The 22,305-nt window shown below is 41.7% G+C and overlaps 1 protein-coding gene across 5 annotated transcripts in view; it reads left to right on the forward strand.

The window, feature by feature from the left end:
* LOC132388055 (autophagy-related protein 2 homolog B-like) overlaps nucleotides 1-22,305 on the forward strand; it is a 146,620-nt gene that overhangs the window by 57,708 nt on the left and 66,607 nt on the right. For all 5 annotated transcript variants that reach the window (XM_059960415.1, XM_059960421.1, XM_059960426.1 and 2 more), the window contains 7 exons: nucleotides 858-1,046; nucleotides 4,573-4,846; nucleotides 8,714-8,822; nucleotides 10,217-10,409; nucleotides 11,724-11,866; nucleotides 16,393-16,553; nucleotides 19,668-19,840. In XM_059960415.1, the coding sequence (XP_059816398.1) occupies nucleotides 858-1,046; nucleotides 4,573-4,846; nucleotides 8,714-8,822; nucleotides 10,217-10,409; nucleotides 11,724-11,866; nucleotides 16,393-16,553; nucleotides 19,668-19,840 (1,242 nt within the window). The remainder of the gene's footprint in view (nucleotides 1-857; nucleotides 1,047-4,572; nucleotides 4,847-8,713; nucleotides 8,823-10,216; nucleotides 10,410-11,723; nucleotides 11,867-16,392; nucleotides 16,554-19,667; nucleotides 19,841-22,305) is intronic.

Genomic DNA, 22,305 nt, shown 5'->3' on the forward strand with positions numbered 1-22,305 from the left:
TTCATCATGGCTGGTCAAATTTTCCTCAGTCCCTATCTCCTGTCTTCTCCCCATATCCCTTCATGTCCTGACCAATCAAGAATCTGTCAACCTCTCCCTTAAGTATATGAAAAGACTTGGCTTCCATAGCTGCCTGTGGCAAAGAATTCCACAGATTTGCTGCTCTCTGGCTAAAGAAATTCCTCCTCATCTCCATTCTAAAAGGAAGCCCCTCTATTCTGAGGCTGTGTCCTCTGGTCTTAGACCCTTCCACCATAGGAAACACCCTCTCCACAGTCACTCTGTCAAGGCCTTTCACCATTCGACAGATTTCAATTAGGTCACCCCTCATTCTTCAGAACTCTAGTGAAGGTAGCAAATAAGGACATGGGTTTTGCCAATAGAAAGACAGGCAAGCCAAGCCATGTTAGAATTAGGTGGACTTGACTGGAGGATACAGTCCTAAGCTCAGCTTGGGGTCACCACTATTGCAAGGAATGAGGATAAGAAAGGTTTCTCTGTTCTGGACAAATTCCAGATTGGTAAGAGGAGAATGAGGCCCCCAGAGCCTTGTTATCTAGGTAGATTTAGTATTAGATGTCTGCACCACAGCTCAGAGGGCAGATGTACTCAAATATGTGAAAACTAAGCAAACTTTCATAAATTCTATTTTTTTTTTAATTTTCCCTTGAATGCCTGCAAGAAAATGAATCTCATTGTAATATATGGTAATATATATCATACGTTGATGATAAATTTACTTTGAACTTTGAGCATTATTGTGTTCAGGTCACAGTAAAGTATTTTAACCGAGTAAACCAGTGAAAAGATTTTTTTAAAATATTTGGTATGACAGTTAAAGTGTTGTCTGTTTTCAGGGCAGTCAAGGAAGATTAGCATCAGTACCACAGAAGGCGGAACTACAGATTGAGCTTGGCCCCATCCAGTCGGAATTAGACATCAGTATCGTGGACAGACTTAACTCATTGCTGCAGCCGCAAAAGCTCGGGACAACAGAAATGATGGCATCACACATGTACACATCTTTTAACAAGCACATTAGTCTGGTGAGTTTGTGAGAAAACTACGTTTCAGCACATAAGATCAATGTCCTGGTGATATTGGTATTGGTTTATAATTACCTCTACCGAGATACAGTGAAAGGCTTTTGTTTGCCTGTCGCGCAGACAGGTCATTCCAAATATTCTATGCTCGATTTGATCACCAGAACAGGGAGGAACCATTGTGCACCCCCATATCTCCCAATGACCCTTTGGCCTCAGTATCTGAAGCTGACATACAGTCTGCCTTCAAGAGAGTGACTCCAAGGAAAGCATCTGGTCCAGGCAGATTACCTGGCCTAGTACACTGGCTGGTGTATTCACGGGTATCTTCAACCTCTCTCTCCTACAGTGTGTGTTAGTCACCTGTTTCAAGCCATCTTCAAACACACTGGTATCCAAGAAGAGCATGGTAACCTGCCTCAATGACTATCACCCAGTGGCACTTACATCCACAGTGATGAAATGTTTTGAGAATCTGGTGTTGAAGCATATCAGCTGCTGTCTGAGAGGTAACTTGGATCCGCTCCAATTTGCCCACTGAAGAAAAAGGTCTACAGTAGGTGCTATCTCATCGGCTCTTCATACAACCCTGGAGCATCTGGACAGGCAGCAAAGATGCATACATCAGGATACTCTTTATCGATTACAACTTGGCATTTAACACCATCATCCCCTCAAAACTGATTAGTAAACTCCAAGACCTGAGCCTCAGTACCACCTTGTACAATTGGATCCCAGATTTCCTCACTTGTAGACTCCAGTCAGTTCGGATTGGCTAAAATGTCTCCTCCACAATCTTCATCAGCTTTGGAGCACCACAGGCATGTGTACTTAGTCTCATGCTCTACTTGCTTTACACCTATGACTGTGTGACTAAGGACAGCTCCAACACCATATACAAGTTTGCTGATGACACCACTGTTGTGGGCTATATCAAAGGTGGCAATGAATTAAAGAGCAAATGGGAGATTGAAAATTTGGCTGAGTGGTGTAATAACAACGGCCTCTCACTCAATGTCAATAAGTCTAAGGAACTGATAGTAGACTTAAGGAGAGGGAAACCAGAGGTGTATGAGTCAATAGTCCTTGGAGGATCAGAGGTGGAGAGTGTCAGTAACTTTAAATTCCTGTGTGTCGGTATCTCAAAGGACCTGTCCTGGACCTATCATATAAATATAATTGCAAAGAAAACACAACAGTGCCTCTACTTCCTTGGGAGTCTGTGGAGATTGGGCATGTCATCAAAAATTTTGGCAAACTTCTATCGATGTGTGCTGACTGGCTGCATTACACTCTGGTATGGGAACAACAACGCCTTTGAGTGGAAAATCCTACAAAAAGTAGTGGATTCAGTCCAGTATATCATGTGTAAAACCCTCCCAACCATTGAGCACATCTACATGAAATATAGCCAGAGAAAATAAGCATCAGCATCTATTATCAAAGATCCTCATCACTTAGGCCATGCTCTTTTCTCATTGCTTCCATCAGATAGAAAGTACAAGTGCCTCAGGACTCATACCACCAGGTTCAAGAACAGTTACTACCCCTCAACCATCAGCCCCTTGATTAAAAGGGATAATTGCATTCATTCTTTTTTTATCCTGTTATTTAATGCTCATTATTTATTGCTACTTATTTATTAACTGCATTGCAGTTCATTTAGTTTACAGTTCCTGATGTTAACAGATCCTGTGTACAGTTACTGTTCTATAGGTTTGCTAAGAATGCCCACAGAAAAAGAATCTCAGGGTTTTATGTGGTGACATGTATGTACTCTGATAATAAATTTTACTTTGAACTTTGAATACATAAGTAGATTAAGGGAGTAAAAAGGTAAAACAAAGCGTAGTATATACTATAACAATTACAGAGAAAGTGTAGTGCATGGAGACAAAGTGCAAGGGTCAAGACAAGGTACTTTGGGAGACTGGGTTTCATATTTTAATATGCAAATTCAGGAGTCAAAAGTTCAAAGTACATTTATTATCAAGTTATGTATACCATACACAACCTTGAGATTTGTCTCCTTACAGGCAGCCACAAAACACAAACCCAAAAGAACCCATTAAAAAGGACTGTCAAACACAATGCACAGAAAGAAAAGCAAAATCGTGCAACTCATAAAATAAGCAATGGCATTCAGAACTGAAGTTCACAAAGCCAGTCATCACTGCAGCTGATCCTAGTTGCAAGCCACAGCCTCAGTTCAGTGCAAAGACGAGTAAACCTTGCAGAGCAGTGATCTGATCCTCTCCTCTAGCCCTGGTGCATATCAGCTAAACCTTGGGTCATTCCTCGCTCTCAGACCCAAGCCCTGCCGTTCCAATATGCACTTGGGCTTGGACACCACAGCCTCAACTCAGTCCATACTTGATATTTTCGATATGGCCTGATGCTGGGTCATTCTTTGCTCTTGGGATTGGGCCCTGCTGCTTCAGCATTCACAGGAATCTGATAACAGTGGAATAGAAGTTGTCATTGAGCCTGGTGGTACAGAAGCCTTAGGTGCCACGCCACCAGGTTCAGGAACAGTTATTACCCTACGACCATCAGGCTCCTGAACCAGCATGAATGACATTGCTCACCGTAACAGTGAACTGATTCTATGACATGCACAATTCCCTTAAACTTTCCCCCCTCACTTTAAAGCAATTTCCTATTTATTTGACATCCACTCTACCTAGGCCTTTCAATATTTGATAGATTTCAATGACATCCCCCGTCATTCTTCTAAACTCTAGCAAGTACAGGCTCAGAGCCATCAAATACTCCTCATACGTTAGCCCTTTCATTCTCAGGATAATTCTAGTGAGATTTCTACCCTGGAGAAAGAAACGACTACCTGACCTATCAATGCCTCTCATAATTTTATATACTTCTTTCAGATCATGCCTCAGCCTCTGAGGTTTAAGAGAAAACAATTGGAACATAAAACATTATAGCATAGAAGAGGCCCTTTGGCCCATGAAGTGTCAACCTTTTAACCTACTTTAAGATCAATCTAACTCTTCCTTCCTACATAGCCCTCCATTTAGCTATCATCCATGTGCCTAAGTGTTTCTTAAATGCTCCTAATATATCTGTCTCTACCATCACCTCTAGCAAAAAAAACTTCTGACGTTCCCAATATTTTCTATCAATCAACTTCAATTATGCCTCCTCATATTAGCCATAATTGTCCAACTTCCCCTTATAGCTCATGCTCTCCAATCCATGTAGTATCTCAGTGAACAACTTCTGTACCCTTTCCAAAACCTTCAAATTCATTCTATAATGCGGTTACCAGCATCTTATTTAATATGCTAAGATGTCGCAAAGCATTTCACAGGGTATCATTTAGCAAGTTTGAAAGCAGGGAAGCAGGTGCTGTCCAAAATAAAACAATGTTAGAAGTGCTCAGGCAGATTGGGGGGGGGGGGGGGGGGGGCAAAGATTTGTGTGCACTATCTCTAGCGGAGCACTGTTCATACTGTCAGCACTGCTTTTTAACCCCGTATGATGACATTGTTTCTGCTTCCTTTTGCAGCAGAGAGCTTTTACTGAAGTTTTCCGGGATGATTCTGGCTCACCTGCCAACTACCGAACATCCGTGCAGCTCACCACACCTATTTTCAAGCTGGCCATCCGCTTCCCAATCCCAGACCTTCGATCTGACCAGGAAAGAGGGCCCTGGTTCAAGAAGTCGCTTCAGAAGGAAATTTTACACTTGGAGTTCAGCGAGATGGAATTTAAGACCGAGTTCTGTGGGAGTTTATCTCACGAGCAGCTCAAACTTGAGCTAACTTTTAAGGAGCTCCTTGGTGAGCTAAGTGGCTTTTATTACACCTTTTCTCTGGCAAGTCCACATCAAACATATGGAGGGTATTTAAAGCTCAATTACAGAGTACAGGGAAGGTATGTTCCTGTTAGAAGAAAGGACAGGGATGGAAAGATAAGAGAACCTTGGAGGTCTAAAGAGGTGATGAATTTAGTCAAGAAGAAAAAAAGAAAATTACGTAAACCTTCAGAAGTCAGGATCAAATGGAGTACAAGGAAGCCAGAAAAGAATTAAAGGAGGGGCCATGAAAAATCCTTGGCAAGTAGGATTAACGTGAATCCCAAGGCATTCTATACATTAAGAGCAAAAGAATAAATAGGGAGAGGGTAGGACCACTCATGGATAAAGGGGGGAACATTTGCTTGGATGCAGAGAATGTGACTGAGGTACTTAATGAGTACTTTGCTTCAATCCTTTACCGAGGGAAAGGATATGGAGGACCAGGAGATCAGTGCTGACTATATAAATACATTAGGGTGTGTAGAGGTCAAGGAGGAGGAAGTGTTGGGCCTCCTAGTGAGTATTAAGGTGGATAGGTCTCCAGAACTTCATGGGATTTACCCCATGTTATTGAAGGAAGCAAGAGACGGGATTGCTGGGGCCTTGACCAGAATCTTTGTATCCTCTCTAGCCACAGGCAAGCTCCCGGATGACTGGCAAGTGGCCAATGTTGGACTTCTATTTAAGAAGGGAACAAAGGAAAATCCTGGGAACTATAGACCAATGAGTTTCACATCAGTTGTAGATTAAGATGACATGCATCATAATCCAGAAGATTAAGCTGCATGGGCTCCACGGCAAATTGGCTGTTTGGATTCAGAACTCACTTGCGCATAGAGGACAGAAGGTAGTAGTTGAAAGGACTTATTCAAGCTGGGGGTCTGTGATTAGTGGAGTTCCATAGGGATCTGTGCTGGGACATCTGTTTGCAATGTACAGTTGCAAGAAAAAGTTTGTGAACCCTTTGCAATTACCTGGTTTTCTGCATTAATCGCTTAAACACAATCTGCCTAAACTAATAACACATAAACAATTGTACTTTTCCTGTCTTTATTGAACGCATTGTTTAATCATTCACAGTTCAGGCTGGGAAAAAGTATGTGAACCTTTGTATTTAATATCTGGTAGAACCTCTTTTAGGTTCTCCACCAAACATTTCCTGCAGCTGCTGATGAGACTTACATAACAGTGAAGAAGAATTTTAGATCATTCCTCCATACAAAGCTGTTTCTGTTTATCAATATTTCTGGGATACTTTGCATGAACAGTTCTCTTCAGGTCGTGCTACAGCCTCTCAATTGGGTTAAGATCTTGACTCAAAACATGAATTTTCTTATTTTTAAATCATCATTTGATGGTTTACTGTTGTGTTTCAGATCATTGTCTTGTTGCATCATCCAACTATAATTAAACTTTAGGTAACAGACTGCTCCCCTGACATTCTCCTGTAAAATATCTTGATGCAATTTTGAATTCATTATTCCCTCAATGATTGAATGCTGTCCATTTCTTGAGGCAGCAAAGCAGCCCCAAACCATGATGTTCCTTCTACCTTGCTTCACAGTTGGGATGAGGTTTTGCTGTTGGTGTGCAGTGTTCCTTTTCCTCCAAACATAGCAGTGCATATTTTGACCAAAAAGTTCAACTTTTGTCTCAAGTGTCCACAGAACATTGTCCCAGAAGCTTTGTGGAATATCCAGGTGGTCTTTTGTAAACTTCAGAAGTTTGTTTTAGAGAGCAATGGTTCCTTCTAGGAACACCATTCCTGTTCAGTGTTTTTCTTACAGTGAAAAGAGCTTTTAGCAAGTTATAGAGATTTCTGCAGGTTTCTGCTGTTATCCTTGGGTTCTTCTCACCCCCTTCAGCATTGCACGTTGTGCTCTTGGTGTGATCTTCGCAGGACCTCACTCCTAGGGAGAGTAGCAACAGTTTCCTCCACTTGTAGACAGTTACTCTTACTGTAGACTGATGAACACTCAGGTCTTCAGAAATGCTTTTCTAGCCTTTTCCAGCTTCACGCATCTCTACAATTCTTCTAAAGGTGCTCAGAAAGTTTTAATCGAGGCATGATACACATAAGCAGATCTTTCTTGAGAAGAGCAGGCTCTGTCAGAAACTTGACTTTGTGTGTCTCATTTTTTACAGGGCAGGGCACCACTGCAACTCACAGTTCCAATCTCATCTCATTGAATGGAACACTTGACTCCTTGATTGTTTAAGTATTCTCCTCAGTATTGCCAAGAAAAACCATTTCAGGATGTATATTTTATACATTTCTCTTACATTAAATGTACCTTTGAAACCTTGAAGAAATACAAATATGTTGTTAGGTTAGGCAGATTGTGTCTATTATTATGACTTAGATTTAGACCACATTTTATGAGTATTAATGCAGAAAACCAGGTAATTGCAAAGGGTTCACAAACTTTTTCTTGCAACTGTATATCAATGACCTGTATGAAAATGTAGATGGGTGAGTTTGCAGATGATACCAAAATTTTTAGAGTTGTTGATAGTGTAGAAGACCAGCAAAGAATACAGCAGGATGTAGGCCATTTGGGGATAATGGCTGAGATATGGCAGATGGATTTTAATCCCGATTAATATGAGGTGTTACCCCTCCGTAGGGCAAATACAAGGAGACAGTACACTGTTAAGGACCAGTTCTCTAACAGTGTTGCTGAGCAGAGAGATCTTGGGACCCAAGTTCACAGCTCTTTGAAAGTGGTTACACAAGTAGATAAGGTGGTCAAGAAGGCTTATGTGATGCTTGCTTTTATTAGTTGAGGCAATGAGTTCAAAAGTCAAGAGGTTATGTTGCAACTTTATAAAACTGGTTAAACCACACCTGGAGTATTGTATGCAGTTCTGGCTGCCCCACTACAGGAAAGATGTTGAGGTTTTGGAGTGGGTGCAGAAAAGGTTGACCAGGATACTACCTGGTTTAGAGGACGTGTGCTATGATGAGAGGCTGAATAATCTTGGGTTGTTTTTTCTGGAGTAAGGAGGCTGAGGGGAGCTCTGACAGAGGTTTACAAGATTATGAAAAGCATGAATAAGAGTAGACAGAGCATCTTTCTCCCAGGGTTGAAATGTCTAATACCACAGGACGAGCATTGAAATTGAGATGGGGTATGTTAAAGGGGGTGTGAGGAGTAAGTTGTTTTACTCGGGAGAGTTGTGGATTCCTGGAATACACTGTTTGATATGGTGGTAGAGGCTTTTAAGAGATGTTTGGATAGACACGTGGTATAAGGAAGATGGAGAGGTTAGTGTTAGAGTGCTTTTGATTTACTTAGCTGATTCAGCACAACTTTATGGTCCAACTGGCCTGTTCCTGTGTTGTACTGCTCTATGTTCTAGTTATATCTATATTGCTGTAGAGTAATAATTGTGTTTGGATACGAGGGGACAGTACTGAGTACTGAGTCACCCAGTGAGTTCAAATCTCACTATGGTGAGCTGGTAGTTTGTCTAATTTTCTGGTGTTTGCAGCTTCTCTGCAAGCTCTGTCCACTACTTATAGAGTCATAGAGCATGTCAGCATAGAAACAGACCCTTCAGCCCATCTAGTCTATGCCATGCTGTTATCCTGTCTAGTACCATCCACCCGCCCTTGGACTATAGCCTCCATTCTCTTCCTATCAATGTACTTATCCAAACTTCTCTTCAATGTTGCAATTGAACCTGCACCCATCACTTCAACTGGCATTTTGTACCCCTATGATAATAATTTTATATACCTCAATCAAATCTCCCCTGGCTCTCCTATGCTCCAGGGAACCACAGTGTGGTGGGCCAGCTGAGTCATATTTTCACTGGGCACTTACTGGTGTTTGCTTTACATTAGGTAAATTTCAGGAAGATCTGGGGACTCCATCATTCACCTTTCTTAAAGTTTCACATGGTGCTGATGGAGACATGTCTACCTCTGACAGTGGGAAGTTTGATTGGCCAAGGTACGTGTAAATATATTTGGGTATATTACAAAAATGCGCTTTTTTTCAAGCTCTTTGGGATTAAAGGTATTTTGGAATATACTAAGGTTGTGAACAGTGTGGTATTTTAAAGAACAGATTAAAGATTAGCTTTATTTGTCACATGTACATCAAAATATTTAGTGACATGCATGCTTGCGTTAATGACCAAAAAGGTCTGAAGATGCGCTGGAGGCAGCCTGGTGCCAGCAGTGCATGCCCATGACTCAGTAAGCCTAACCTGTACATCTTTGGAATGAGAGAGGAAACTGGAGTACTTTGGGGAAACCCATGCAGTCACAGTGAGAACAAACGATCTCCTTATAGACAGTGGTAGGAATTGAATCCCAATAGTTGGTGCTGTAAAGTAATACACTAACCCTTACGCGACCATACCACCCTAGTTCCTGATGATGTTGTGTGCGAATCTTGAACACCTAGTCTGAATTGCAGTACATAGGAAAGTTCAAGTCTACAGTTTTGAATTACAAACTTAAACTTACTGTAACCTGTATTTTCACAGCGATACAAAAAACGCCAGGAAGTAAAAAGCTGTGATTTGGTTTTAGATTGCAGTCAGTTTGGAATGTGTACAAGCTGTAAGTGTTTAGAGCTTGGGGGAAATTAAATGTTTGGAAGTGTGTAAACATTGCAGAGTTCAGCTGTGTTCAACCAAACAATATTGCGAGGTAACCAATGGAGATGCTGGTTATCAAATTTACATATCGTATGGTCCTGTTGTTCTATCCCACTGTTTATATTTCACACTCATTTTCCCCAAAGCTACTTCATCTAACTTTTCTATCTAGAAAGATTATATTTTGGTTTTTATTTATCATCATGAAAAGACTTATTGCTTCAGAGGCAATATCTTGCATTTGTTTTGTATCTTTTAATATAGTCGAACATCCTACATCTCTTCACAGGATCATAATTGGGCAAAGTTTGACACTCAGCCTTGTAAGGTAAAAGGACAAGAAACCAAACAACTGATCAATGAAGTAGGTTTTAATATGCTCCTCATGAAGAAAGCAAGGCAGAAAGGGCAATTCCAGAATTTGTTGAGTTCCTAGCTCTCTGCCAACTAAGCTCCAGAGTGCTGAGAAATCTTCCCACCTCTTTCTGCTCCAGAAAATATCCTGTCCATGTTCACTCTAGATCTTTCAATGAGTTTCCACCTTATTCTTCTAAACTCCATGAGTACAGGTCCAGAGCCATCAAATGCTCAGCATACGTTAACCCTTCCATTCCTGAGATCATTCTAGTGAAACACCTCTGGACCTTCTCCAATGCTGGCACAGCCTTTCTTACGTGCTTGACTGGTATGGTGATTATGTTCCCTTTGTACTAATTACAAGGAGGTTTTGTCTCTCTAGGGTTGTGCTAAAGGTTAATCCAACAGCCGTGCATTCTATCTTGGAACGGGTAACGAGTGAAGATGAAGAGCCTGGAAATCACTTGTTGGAGGATGAAGAAGGTGGAGGCCATTCACTAAAAGATGTCTGTGATTTAGGAAAGCATGAACCCTCACCTTTCTCCTCCCGCCGAGTCATGTATGAAAATGAGGAGGTAAAATCAATTCTTTTACACATTAAAGAAATTGCTAAGTTTTCATTTTTGAATTGCCAGAGCAATAGGAAAGAAACCGTTTATATATCATTATTGCCATGTTATTATTCTGCATGATGAATTGGAAAGAGTGACACTGTTGGTTCTCATTTCTTTGTTTAATCAAGGCAAAGGAGGTTTTTTAAATTTTATTTCAGGTATCCAAGTTAATGTTCGTTGTTTCTAGGGTAAAGCTCTCTCAGATTCAGATTTATTTATTTATCAAAACATACAGTGAAATGAGTCATTAGCATTAACAACTAACACAGCCTAAGGGTGTGCTGGAGGCCATTCTGGTGCCAACACAGCATGTCACAGTGCTCAACAGAAGAACACAGAACACAATAAAAAAAACAGCAAAACAACCCACTTTCCTCCCTCTCTCCCACCCATGCAGTCAGTCCTCCAGCCCCGGTACAGGCCACTGGGTCTCCAGTCCCAAGGCTTTGGACATCAGGTTTTCACTTCTGCATTTCCATTCGACCTTCAGGCTTCGATTGTTGGTATTGATGCCTGGACTTGCTGATACTGGGACCCCAAACTTCAGGCTCACCAACTCAACGGCCCTTGTTCCTTCTACTTGCACAGTCTTCAGACTTTATCAGGGCAGGTATAGCAGGACAGGTTTGATACAAAGAAAGTATAGAAGGGCTCAGTAGTTCTGAAGTTCTTTGATTTCCCACATTTACCTGCATGTATACTTTCTAAATGAATCTGGCAGTTAGGTGTTGACTTTCATCGGAGTAGGTACATAGACAAAAACGAAACTAAATCACAGGAGCACACACAAAATACTGGAGGAACTCAGCAAGTCTGGCAGCGTCTATGGAAAGAAATAAAGAGTCGATGCTTTAGTCAAAGACCCTTTATTAGGATTGGAAAGGAAGGGGAAACAAGCTAGAATAAGAAGGCAGAGGAGAGGATGGAGTACAAGTTAGCAGATGATAGTGAGACCAGGTGAATTGAACCCCAATTAGTGATCTCTGGCATGGTAAAGCATTATGCTGACTTCTACGCTACCTTACCACCCTTAGAACTGTGATTGTGCATAAGGTCATAGGTGTCTGTAAAATTTTTAATTGTGTGGCAAATTTATTCGTTATGCACAGAAATTGTGGCATCAACTCAATACTTGTAAACTTGTAACATATGAAGACAGGCAAATCTTTTGCCATCATCTTGCTCAAGGCAGCTATCATCTGTAACTTGAAAACTGGTATAGTTCCCTGGTGCCATGATGCTGTGTAATTTACTTGATCTCTGTGCTCTCTACAGATGGTGATGCCAGGGGATCAACTGGAAATGGGTCAGTTCCAGGATAAAACCATGAGCACCTCCCATTACGTACTAGAGCTTACGTTACCAAATCTCAACCTTGCATTGCCAAACAAGGCATTCTATGAGAAAGTGTATAACAGGTAAGTCTTAAGTCATTACTGCTGTAAGCATAGAATAACTTCTGGTTATTTCTCCCTCCCCTCTCTTTTTTCCATTCCCCATTCAGTCTCTCTACTTGCCCTTTCTCTTTTCCTTACCTGCCTGTCACTCCTCCTGGTACCCCGCCTCCTTCCCTTTCTCCCACAGGTCCATTTTCCTCTCTTATCAGATTGATCCTTTTTCAGCCCTTTACTTCTTCCACCTTCTAGCATCTCAATTCATCTCCCCACCCCCCCACCCCGCCCACCCATCTACCTTCCCATTCACCTGGTCTCACTGTCACCTTTCTGCTTGTACTCCGTCCCCTCCTCTGCCTTCTTATTCTGGCTTTTTATCCCTTCCTTTCCAATCCTAATAAAGGGTCTTTGACCAAAGCGTCGACTCTTTATTCCTTTCCATAGATGCTGCCAGACTTGCTGAGTTCCTCCAGCATTTTGTGTGTGTTACTGTGATTTAGTTTTGTTTTTGTTTATATACCCTGATGTTAGTATTGAGGTATAGCAGTGTTTTCCAACTTTTTTTTAAGCCCAATGTCCCCTAAAGCATCTTCATACTTGCCAATGTCTCTCTTAGGCCGAATATATATTTCGGTGCCATATTTACCTTTAATATATTTTATTCCTTATTTTTAAAATGAAGTCTTTTAACAATGCCTCTTCTTGCATTTTACTCTGCAAGTTCAAGTTCATTGTCATTCAACCATATGCATGTAAAGATAGATATATAGACACTTTATTGATCCCGAAGTAAATTACAGTGTCACAGTAGCATTACAAATACAAAATAATACAAAAATATTAGATAATACAAATATTTGAAGTGAAGAAGAAAGAATAAAAATAAGTTGCTACAAACTGTCCGGGGGGGGGGGGGGGGTGGAATTATCACAATCTACAGCCGGAGAAGAGCCTAGTAGCCAAGGGTATGAATGACCTTACATGGGGCTCTTTGGAGCAGCACATTTGTCCCGGTCTCAGTCTATTACTGAAAGTGCTCCTCTGTTCAGCCAAGGTGACATGCAGAGGGTGAGAAACATTGTCCAGAACTGCCAGGATTTTCCTGAGGGTTCTTTGTCCTACCTCAGCCTACAGTGTGTCCAGTTAGACTCCTATAACAGAGCCAGCCTTTCTGATCAGTTTAATGAGCCTGTGTTGATGCCATTGCCCCAGCACACCACTGCATAGAAGATTGTACTGGCAACAACAGACTGGTAGAACATATGAAGAAGAGACCTCTGGACCAAGGTGCACAGCCCAGTACCTATAACTCACATACAACACATAAATTAATATTACCACAAATAAGTTCAAGAACATAGAATAGTACAGCACATTAAAGGCCCTTCGGCCCACAATGTTGTGCCCCTCAAACCCTGCCTCCCATATAACCCCCCACCTTAAATTCCTCCATATACCTGTCTAGTAGTCTCTTAAACTTCACTAGTGTATCTGCCTCCACCACTGACTCAGGCAGTGCATTCCACGCACCAACCACTCTGAGTGAAAAACCTTCCTCTAATATCCCCCTTGAACTTCCCTTACCCTTAAAGCCATGTCCTCTTGTACTGAGCAGTGGTGCCCTGGAGAAGAGGTGCTGGCTGTCCACTCTGTCTATTCCTCTTAATATCTTGTACACCTCTATCATGTCTCCTCTCATCTTCCTTCTCTCCAAAGAGTAAAGCCCTAGCTCCCTTAATCTCTGATCATAATCCATTCTCTCTAAACCAGGCAGCATCCTGGTAAATCTCCTCTGTACCTTTTCCAATGCTTCCACATCCTTCCTATACTGAGGCGACCAGAACTGGACACAGTACTCCCAAGTGTGGCCTAACTAGTTAACAAATAATAAAACATATTCCAGAAGATTAACATTTAGCATACGACACATGATAAAAAGTAAACAGTATAACGTTACTGGTACTTCATAGCAATGAGACTTGGTGGTGTCAGGGAGTTCAGTTGTCTTGCGGCCTGGGGGAGAAGCTATTTCCCATCCTAACAGTACTTGTCCTAATGCTATGGTACCTCCTGCCTGATGATAGGAGTTCAAAGAGACTGTGTGACAGATGGGAGGGATTCTTGACAATACTAAGGGTCCTGCATACACAGTGGTTCTGATAAATATCTTGGATCAGTGGAAGAAGGTCCCCAATGATCCTCTCAGCAGGCTTCACAAGCCTTTGTAGGGTCTTGCAGTCAGATGCCTTGCAATTCCCATGCTAGACCGTGATGCAGCAAGTCAGGACATTCTTGACGGTGGTCCTATAAAAAAAAATAGGTTAGAATAGGAAGGGGGGTTGTTGAGGAGGAAGCTCGTGCCCATCTCCCCAAGAAGTGGAGATGCTGCTGTACTTTCTTGTCTACGGGGGTGGTGTTGTTCATCTGTTATGTGAAACTTGGTGCATCTCTTTCCATGGAGGAGCTGTTTATGTGCAGTGAGGAGTGGTCAGCCTGCACTGTCCTAAAGTCCACAATCATCTCTTTAGTTTTGTCCACCTTAAGACTCGAGTTGTTGTGCTCGCACCATTCTACAAGCTGCTCTACCTCTCATTGACTGTCTCATTGATATTGTTGATGAGGGTTATCTCTGTTGTGTCATCAGTGAATGTCATTCAGTTTGACCTGGATCTAGCAGTCTAGTCATGCTTCAGCAAAGTGAACAGCCCAGCAGGCTGACCATGCAGCACAGGGGGATGCTGATGCTCAGCATGATGGAGCTAGAGATGTTGCTGCCAACGCAGACTGACTATCTTCCTGTCAAGAAGTCCTTGATCCAGTTGTGTAGAGGTTTCAAGACCTAATGAGGACAGTTTACCCATAAGTTTCTGAGGGATGATCATATTAAATGCCGAGTTGAAGTTAATAAACTGCATCTTGACATATGAAGCACCATTTTGCAGGTGGGACAGGACAGCACATGGTATAGTATTGTCAGTGGTCCGATTTGAGCAATAAACCAACTGGAAAGGGTCCAATTTATCAAGAAGATGGTACTTAATGCGGTCTATACCAGCCATTCAAAGCATTTCATTACTGATAAGGTTAGTGCCACTGGACAGTAGTTGTTAAAGTAGCTTACTGTCGCCCTCTTGGACACCGAGATAATAGTGGCTGCCTTGAAATTTGTGGGAACAGTGGACTGCTCCAGAGAGATGTTGAAGATGTCTGTTAGAACCTCTGTTAACTAGGCTACACAATCCCTTAACACCCGAGCAGTTATGTTATCAGGCCCCATAGCTTTACGTGAGTTGACTAGGGTCTTCCTCACATTTGCTGTGTCCAGACAGAATGCAAGCTCCCCAGTGTGAAGGGGGTCTTTTCTTGCAGGCATGTTGTTCTGTGCATCAAACCATATGTAAAAGACATTTAGCCTATCAAGAAGAGGGGCATCACTGTTGTTGTCGCACAGTGCGTGGGGCTTGGAGCTCATGCAGTGCTTCCCTAACATAACATTGGCGGGGTGTGGGGTGGGTGGTGTATACAGCCACAATCAGAATGGCAGTGAAGTCCTTCAGTAAATAGAAGGGCCTGCACTTCACTGTTTTAAAAACTCTACCAGTGAGTTGTCACTACTGAAGTGTTCACATCTTGCCAGAGACTGCGGGATTTCTATCTGCCCAAAAAGAGATAAAGCCCTTTAGCTGGAGGACCACTTCGGGATGGTATCCCGGAGCCATATTTCCATCATGATGAGTTGCACCAGTCCTCCATCTCACGCTGATTCAGTTACGATCACTAATTAATAGTTTATTTTCTTGCAATTGAATGTTTGAAAGCTGTATCAATGAGAGAGCCAGCCTGCAGGGTTTCACACAAATGCCAGATCACTCACTGTGCTTCTGTTTCCTCACGCACCACTTCAAACCCTTTCTTCCCTCAGTGGCTGTAGCAGGCAGTGACATTGTATGCAATAAGCGTATGCTGTGCAGTTCCTCTGCTATCCAGCAACTCACTAGTGAGGTAGACTTGCAGTAGTTGGTGTTCTTAATATCCAGCACTATCTTGCAATCATAAGAAGTAGCAACAGAATTAGGCCCATTGAGCCTGCTCCACCATTTAATCATGGCTGGTCCACTTTCCCTCTCAACCCCATTTTCCTGCCTTCTCTCCACAACCTCTCAAGTCCTGACTAATCAAGAGCCCATTAACCTCTGCCTTAAATACACCCAATGACCCGGCCTCCACAGCCACCTGTGGCAATCATAAGAAAGACATAGAGGATGAATAATTACACCATTAGCTGAAGCCAGATTGGCTGCTGTGACTGGGTGTGTCACTGTCTTTGGAATTTGTCTGTTATCTTGAGAATTTGAGAATACTGTTTACTTAACTGTTTTGCTACCATTCCACCTTGAGGAAATATTGAAGCTGTTACAGGTTTACTAAGTACACTTTTTTTGGCTACAAAGTCCTATGTGTTAGGTGGGTAAGGTAAGGGATTTTATTAATTCAAGTATGCTTTTTCTATTAAATAATTGTTAATGTGTGGTTCATTACTCTTACTACAGAATAAACAATGACTTGTTGCTGTGGGAGCCCACTGCACCATCTCCAGTTGAGACAGTGGAAAACATTACCTACGGAGTTGGATTGTCTGTGGCCAGCCAAATGATCAATGCATTCAGCAAAGAAAGTCTCACTCCATTCAAGTCTGCCCTCCTCCAAGATGGTATAGTATCATTTTGATATTTTGTCTATTGTCACTGAACCTGTTTAACTCCCAACTTGTTCTAGGTTTGAAGTCTGAGAGTTGAACAGCTAAGTGCTTAATATATTGAATGTTTCCTATCACTTCACCACTATCCCCTCTCCACAGAACCAAGATTAGCAGAGGCTGACTGTTGTGTCTGCTTTCCAATCCTGCACATTGAATATAAGTGGATAATATACTGTTGTATGGCCTTAGTCATAAATCATACAACACAGAAACAAGCCCTTCACCCAAATTGTTCATATTGACCAAAATTCCCATCTAAGCTAGTCCCATTTGGCCCATGTTCCTCCAAGCCTTCCATATCTATGTACCTTTCCAAGTACCTTTTAAAATGTTATTAATATACCTATCTCAGCCACTTTCTCTGGCAGCTCATTCCATATATGGACCGTCCTCTGGATGGAAAGGTTGCCCTTCAGGTTCCTCTCTTTCTCTTTAAACCTGTGCTCTCCAGTTCTTGGTTCCCCAGCCCTGAGGAAGTAAGATTGTACGCATTGACCATATCTATAACCCTTGTGATTTTATGCCCTTTTCTAAGATCATCCCTTCTTATTCTACATCCAATAATAAAAGTCCCAACCCTGCTCAACTTCTCAATAATTTAGTTCCTCAAGTCCCACCAACAGCTTCATTAATCTCCTCTGCACTCTTTCCAATAATGGCATCTGTCCTATAACAGGTGACCAAGCCTGAACCCAATATTCCAAATGCGGCCTCATCAGCTTCTTTTCTAACTGTAATATTATATCTCAACTGCTATATTCAAGAGGTGTGCTTGATGAATACAGCATGCAAAAAGCCTTCTTTGCCACCCAGTCTACCTGTGATATCACTTTCAGTGAATCATGTACTTATACTCTTAGGTTGCTCTGTTCTACAAGACATTCCAGGACCCTACCGTTCACTGTGGAAGTCTTGTTCTCATTTGTTTTCCCAAAATGCAACACCTCATACTTAACAAAATTAAACTCCATTTGCCATTCCTTAGGCCACTACTCAGCTGATCAAAATGCCTTGGTATATCCTGATTACCATCTGCACTGGTCATCTGCCTACCCGCCAGTAATATCATGAAGGATCCCACCCCACCCTGCTTATGGACTGTTTGTCCCACTCCCATCAGGAAGGACGCTATGTTGCATCTATGCCAGGACTACTAGACTCAAAAATAGTTATTTTCTCAAGCAGTAAGGCTGATCAACACCTCCACCCACTAGTACACCCCTCGACACCCCCAACCACTAGTCACCTTACTTCTATCACTCCTATGCCTAATGTCACTTTATGGACATACAATCAATCTATGTATATAATCTATTTTATGTATTTATATTTATGGAATTTTTAAATTGTATTCCTCATTATTTTTTTTGTGCTGCATCAGGTCTGGAGTAACAATTATTTCATTTTCCTTTATATTTGTGTACTGGAAATGACATTAAATGATCTTGAATTCTAGGGTTAGTTCCTTTAGAACAGTGGTTCCAAAAATTTTGGCTTACCACACCCTTGTCTCCCAGACCACATCCCCAGCACCTCCTCTCTGTTTCCAGCCATTACATAAAAGCTATAAAGATTTTTGATTTATTATACACAGTGAAGGATAATAGGAATGACAAATTCAAAGCAACAACAAATAATTGCAAAATTTAATCAAATCTATTGAAAGCTACAAATAAAATTATTTAATTACAGTAAAAACAAATCTCATCAACAATTTTAGAGCATACATTGGTAGTCCAACTATTCATTACTTAATTGCTTTTTCACCTTTCAATGAAATCGATTAGCTTGGTGCAGTTATATCAGCTTCTCAACATCAGGCTAAATGTCACTGAGAAGGAGTCTCAGTTCCCCTTGTTCAGTAATTTGCAGTCTGTTGTGTTGCTTTGAATAAAACTGCACCAAAACCACGCTCCACTAAATATGATGTTGACAAGGCAATAAAGAACATCTTGACTTTTTCCACAGTTCAAGATAGCGTTCAGTGATTTCTTTCTGTACTCTGTTTTTCTATATCGCACAATATGTCTTCCACATTTTCACATATTTCATCTTTTTGTATTTGAACAGAGTTGTCTGCTGAACAGAATTGCTTTTCTTTGTTTCGTGGCTATCTAGAGAAGAATAATCTCAAGAGTTGTGTACTGCATACATCAATAATAAATGAAACTTTGCAGATAGCTACAAAGACCTTAGTCGGCAGTGCAGCCTAAAGCCTGTTGATATAGAGGTTTAATGAGGGGTACAGATTGGGAAACTGAAAGCATTCTGAGGTTGGGTGAGGTTAAGACTAGAGGTCATAAATTAAGGGTGAAAGGTGAATTGTTTCAGAGAAACCTGAGGGGGAGCTACTTCATTCAGTGGGTGGTGAGAGTGTGGAACCAGCTGCCAGCAGAAATGGTGGATGCGGGGTTGATTTCAACATGTTTGGATAGGTACATGGATGGGAAGGATACGGAGGGTTATGGTCCAAGGTGTGGGTCAATGGTTTGGCGTGGACTAGATGAGCCAAAGGGTTTGTTTCCATATGCAGTGCTTTATGAGTATAGAAGTCATTAAATGTTATAAGATATCCTTGACAGGGAGGAGAAACATTTTCTAATGCCAGATGTAATGGTAACCAGAAAGGGTCCATTTAAGAAAATCTAAAAGATGAGAAGTTTAACAGTGCGTGAGTTATCATTGGGTTTATGCACTCTGAAAGCTGGTGAAAGCAGATTGAATAACAATAGACACCACAGGGGCCAATTTGTAAGGATAAAGGAAAAGAGCAGGGGGTTGGGAACAACTGGAATTGTTCTTTTAATGGTAAAAAGGGCTGCAGGCCATATTACATGATGTAAAGATTTTTTTATAGCTGGCAGTGTGGTAAACAAACGAAAGAAATAACTGGGTATTGAGATGAGAAATAAAGTAGTGGGCGATGGTGCATAATTCTTTGTTGTCTTTCACCTTCTGTTTAAGTGCTGTGCACCTGGGCTTTCTACCCATCACGCGGACAGCCAGGGTGTTTGGATGAGTGCCTTTGCGACTGCCAGGCATGATTCCTTTCCTGTGTTTCTACAGATGACGAGAGTGGATCTGACGAAGAGTCTCTGCAGTTCCAGTCCACCACTGATCCGGCACACAGGTCACGGCGCAAGAAGAAGGTTGAACAGCTGAGCAAGACTTGTCAAAGTTTCCTATCGATACTCCTGAATGTGTCTCATGGGTTGGTGTCAGTGCATACAGATACCAAGGTGAGTTGATTAGGAACACTGTTGGTTCACGTGTGTGTCAGGTGAGTATGGGTACCAGAGTGGGCGGCATCTCAAATAACGATGAGTTGAAATACAGAAAGGAGATCGAGACCCTAGTGACATGATGTTATGACATCAACAAAACAGAAAAACTGGTCATTGACTTCAGAATGGTGGGGTGATGCGCATGCTCCTGTATACGTCAATGGTGTTGAGATTAAGATCTGCAGTTCCAATGTGAGCATTACCAGTAACCTGTCCTGGTCTAATCACATTGATGAAGGATATAGACATTGTGTAGGCAGAAGGGATTAATTTAATTGGTTCAGCACAATATTGTGGGCCAAAGGGCCTGTTCCTGTGCTGACCTATGTTCTATGTCCATAAGACAGGGAAACAGAATTAAGTCATTTGACCCATCAAGTCTGCTCCGCCATTTCATCATGTCTGATTTATTTTTCCTCTCAACCCCATTCTCCTGCCTTCTCCCCGTAATCTTTGACACCCTGTCTAATCAAGGACATTTCAACCACTGCTTTAAGTATTCCCAGTCACTTGGCCTCCACAGCCTTCTGTGGCAATGTATTCCACAGATTCACCACCCTCACCTCTGTTCTAAAGGAACATCCCTCTATTCTGAGGCTGTGCCCTCTAGTTCTAGACTCTCACACTATAGAAGACGTATTGTCCACATCAACTCTATCTGGATCTTTAAATATTTAATAGGTTTAAATGAGAACCTCCACCCCTCCCCAGCCATTCTTTTAATCTTGAATGGGTATAGGCCCAGAGCCATCAAAGGCTCCTCAAGCATTAACACTTTCATTCCCAGAATCATTCTCGTGAATCTCCTTTAGACCCTCTCCAATGCCTGCACATCTTTTAGATAAGGAGCCCAAAACTAATCACATTACTCTTGAGTGCAGCCTGACCAATGCCTTACAAAGACTTAGCATTACATCCTTGCTTTTATATTCTGGTCCTCTGGAAATGAATGCTAACATTGCTTTGCCTTCCTTACCACTGATTGAAGTTAACCTTTAGAGAGTCCTGCATGAGGAATCCCAAGTCCCTTTGCAACTCTAATTACAGAATTTTCACTCCATTTGGAAAACAGTCCAAGCCTTTATTCCTTCAAGTAAAGTACATGACCATACGCTTTCCTACACTATATTCCATGTGCCACTTCTTTGCACATCCTTCTAACCTGCCTATGTCCTTCTGTAGTCTCTGTGCTTCCTCAGCACTACCTGACTCTCCACCTATCTTCAAATTGGCCACAAAGCTATCAATTCTGTCTCCAAATCATTGACATAAAGCATGTAAAAGGAGTGTACAGAAGCAAGATATGCCAGCTAGTTGAGTGGTACTGCAGCAACAACCTTGTACTCAATGTAATTAAGATGAAAGAGTTGATTGTGGACTTCGGGAAGGATAAGATGAGGGAACACAAACCAATCCTTATAGAGGGATCAGCAGTGGAGAGAGTGAGCTATTTCAAGTTCCTGGGTGTCAATATCTCTGAAGATCTAACCTAGTCCCAACATGTCGATGCAGCTATAAAGAACACAAGACAGCAGCTATATTTCTTTCGGAGTTTGAAGAGATTTGGTTTATCACCTAAAACTTCTGTAAATGTACTGTGAAGAGCATTCTGACAGGCTGCATCACTGTCTGGTATGGGACAGGGGCTTCTGCACAGGACTAAAAGAAGCTACAGAAAGTTGTAAGATTAGTTGCCTCCATCTTGGGTATTGGCCTCCATAGTATCCAAGACATCTTCAAGTAATGGTGCCTCAGGAAGGTGACATCCATTATTAAGGACCCCCATCATCCAGAGCATGCCCTCTTCTCATTGTTACCATCAGGAAGGAAGTACAGAAGCTTGAAGGCTGTGATTCAGGAACAGCTTCTTCCCCTCTGCCATACAATTCCCAAATGGTCATTGAACTCATGAACACTACCTCACTTTTTAAAAATATATATTACTTCTGTTTTTGCGCTATTTTGATTTAATATACTCACAGTAACTGATTTACTTTTATTTCCATCCTGTATTATCATGTATTGCATTGTACTGTTGGTGCTAAGTTAACAGATTTCACAACACATGCCAGTCATAGCAAACCTGATCCTGCTCCTGATTCAACACTGAGCCCTGTGGAATGCTGTGGGGCACCAGCAACCAACAAATAAAAGGCCCCCTTTATTCCCACTCTTTGCCTCCTGCCAGTCAGCCAATCTTCTATCCATGCTGGTATTTCTCCTGTAATATCACGGCTCTTATCTGAAATCCAAGTAAACAACATTCATTGACTCTCCTTTGTTTATATTACTTACTATTTCCTCATAGAATTCCAACAGATTTGTCAGGTAAGATTTCCCCTTAAGGAAACCATTTTATTATTTTACCATGTGCCTCCAAGTACCTTAAACCTCATCCTTAATGGACTACTACACCCTCC

Source organism: Hypanus sabinus, chromosome 2 (genome assembly GCF_030144855.1).
Source record: "Hypanus sabinus isolate sHypSab1 chromosome 2, sHypSab1.hap1, whole genome shotgun sequence".
In the NCBI taxonomy this organism is placed as follows: domain Eukaryota; kingdom Metazoa; phylum Chordata; class Chondrichthyes; order Myliobatiformes; family Dasyatidae; genus Hypanus; species Hypanus sabinus.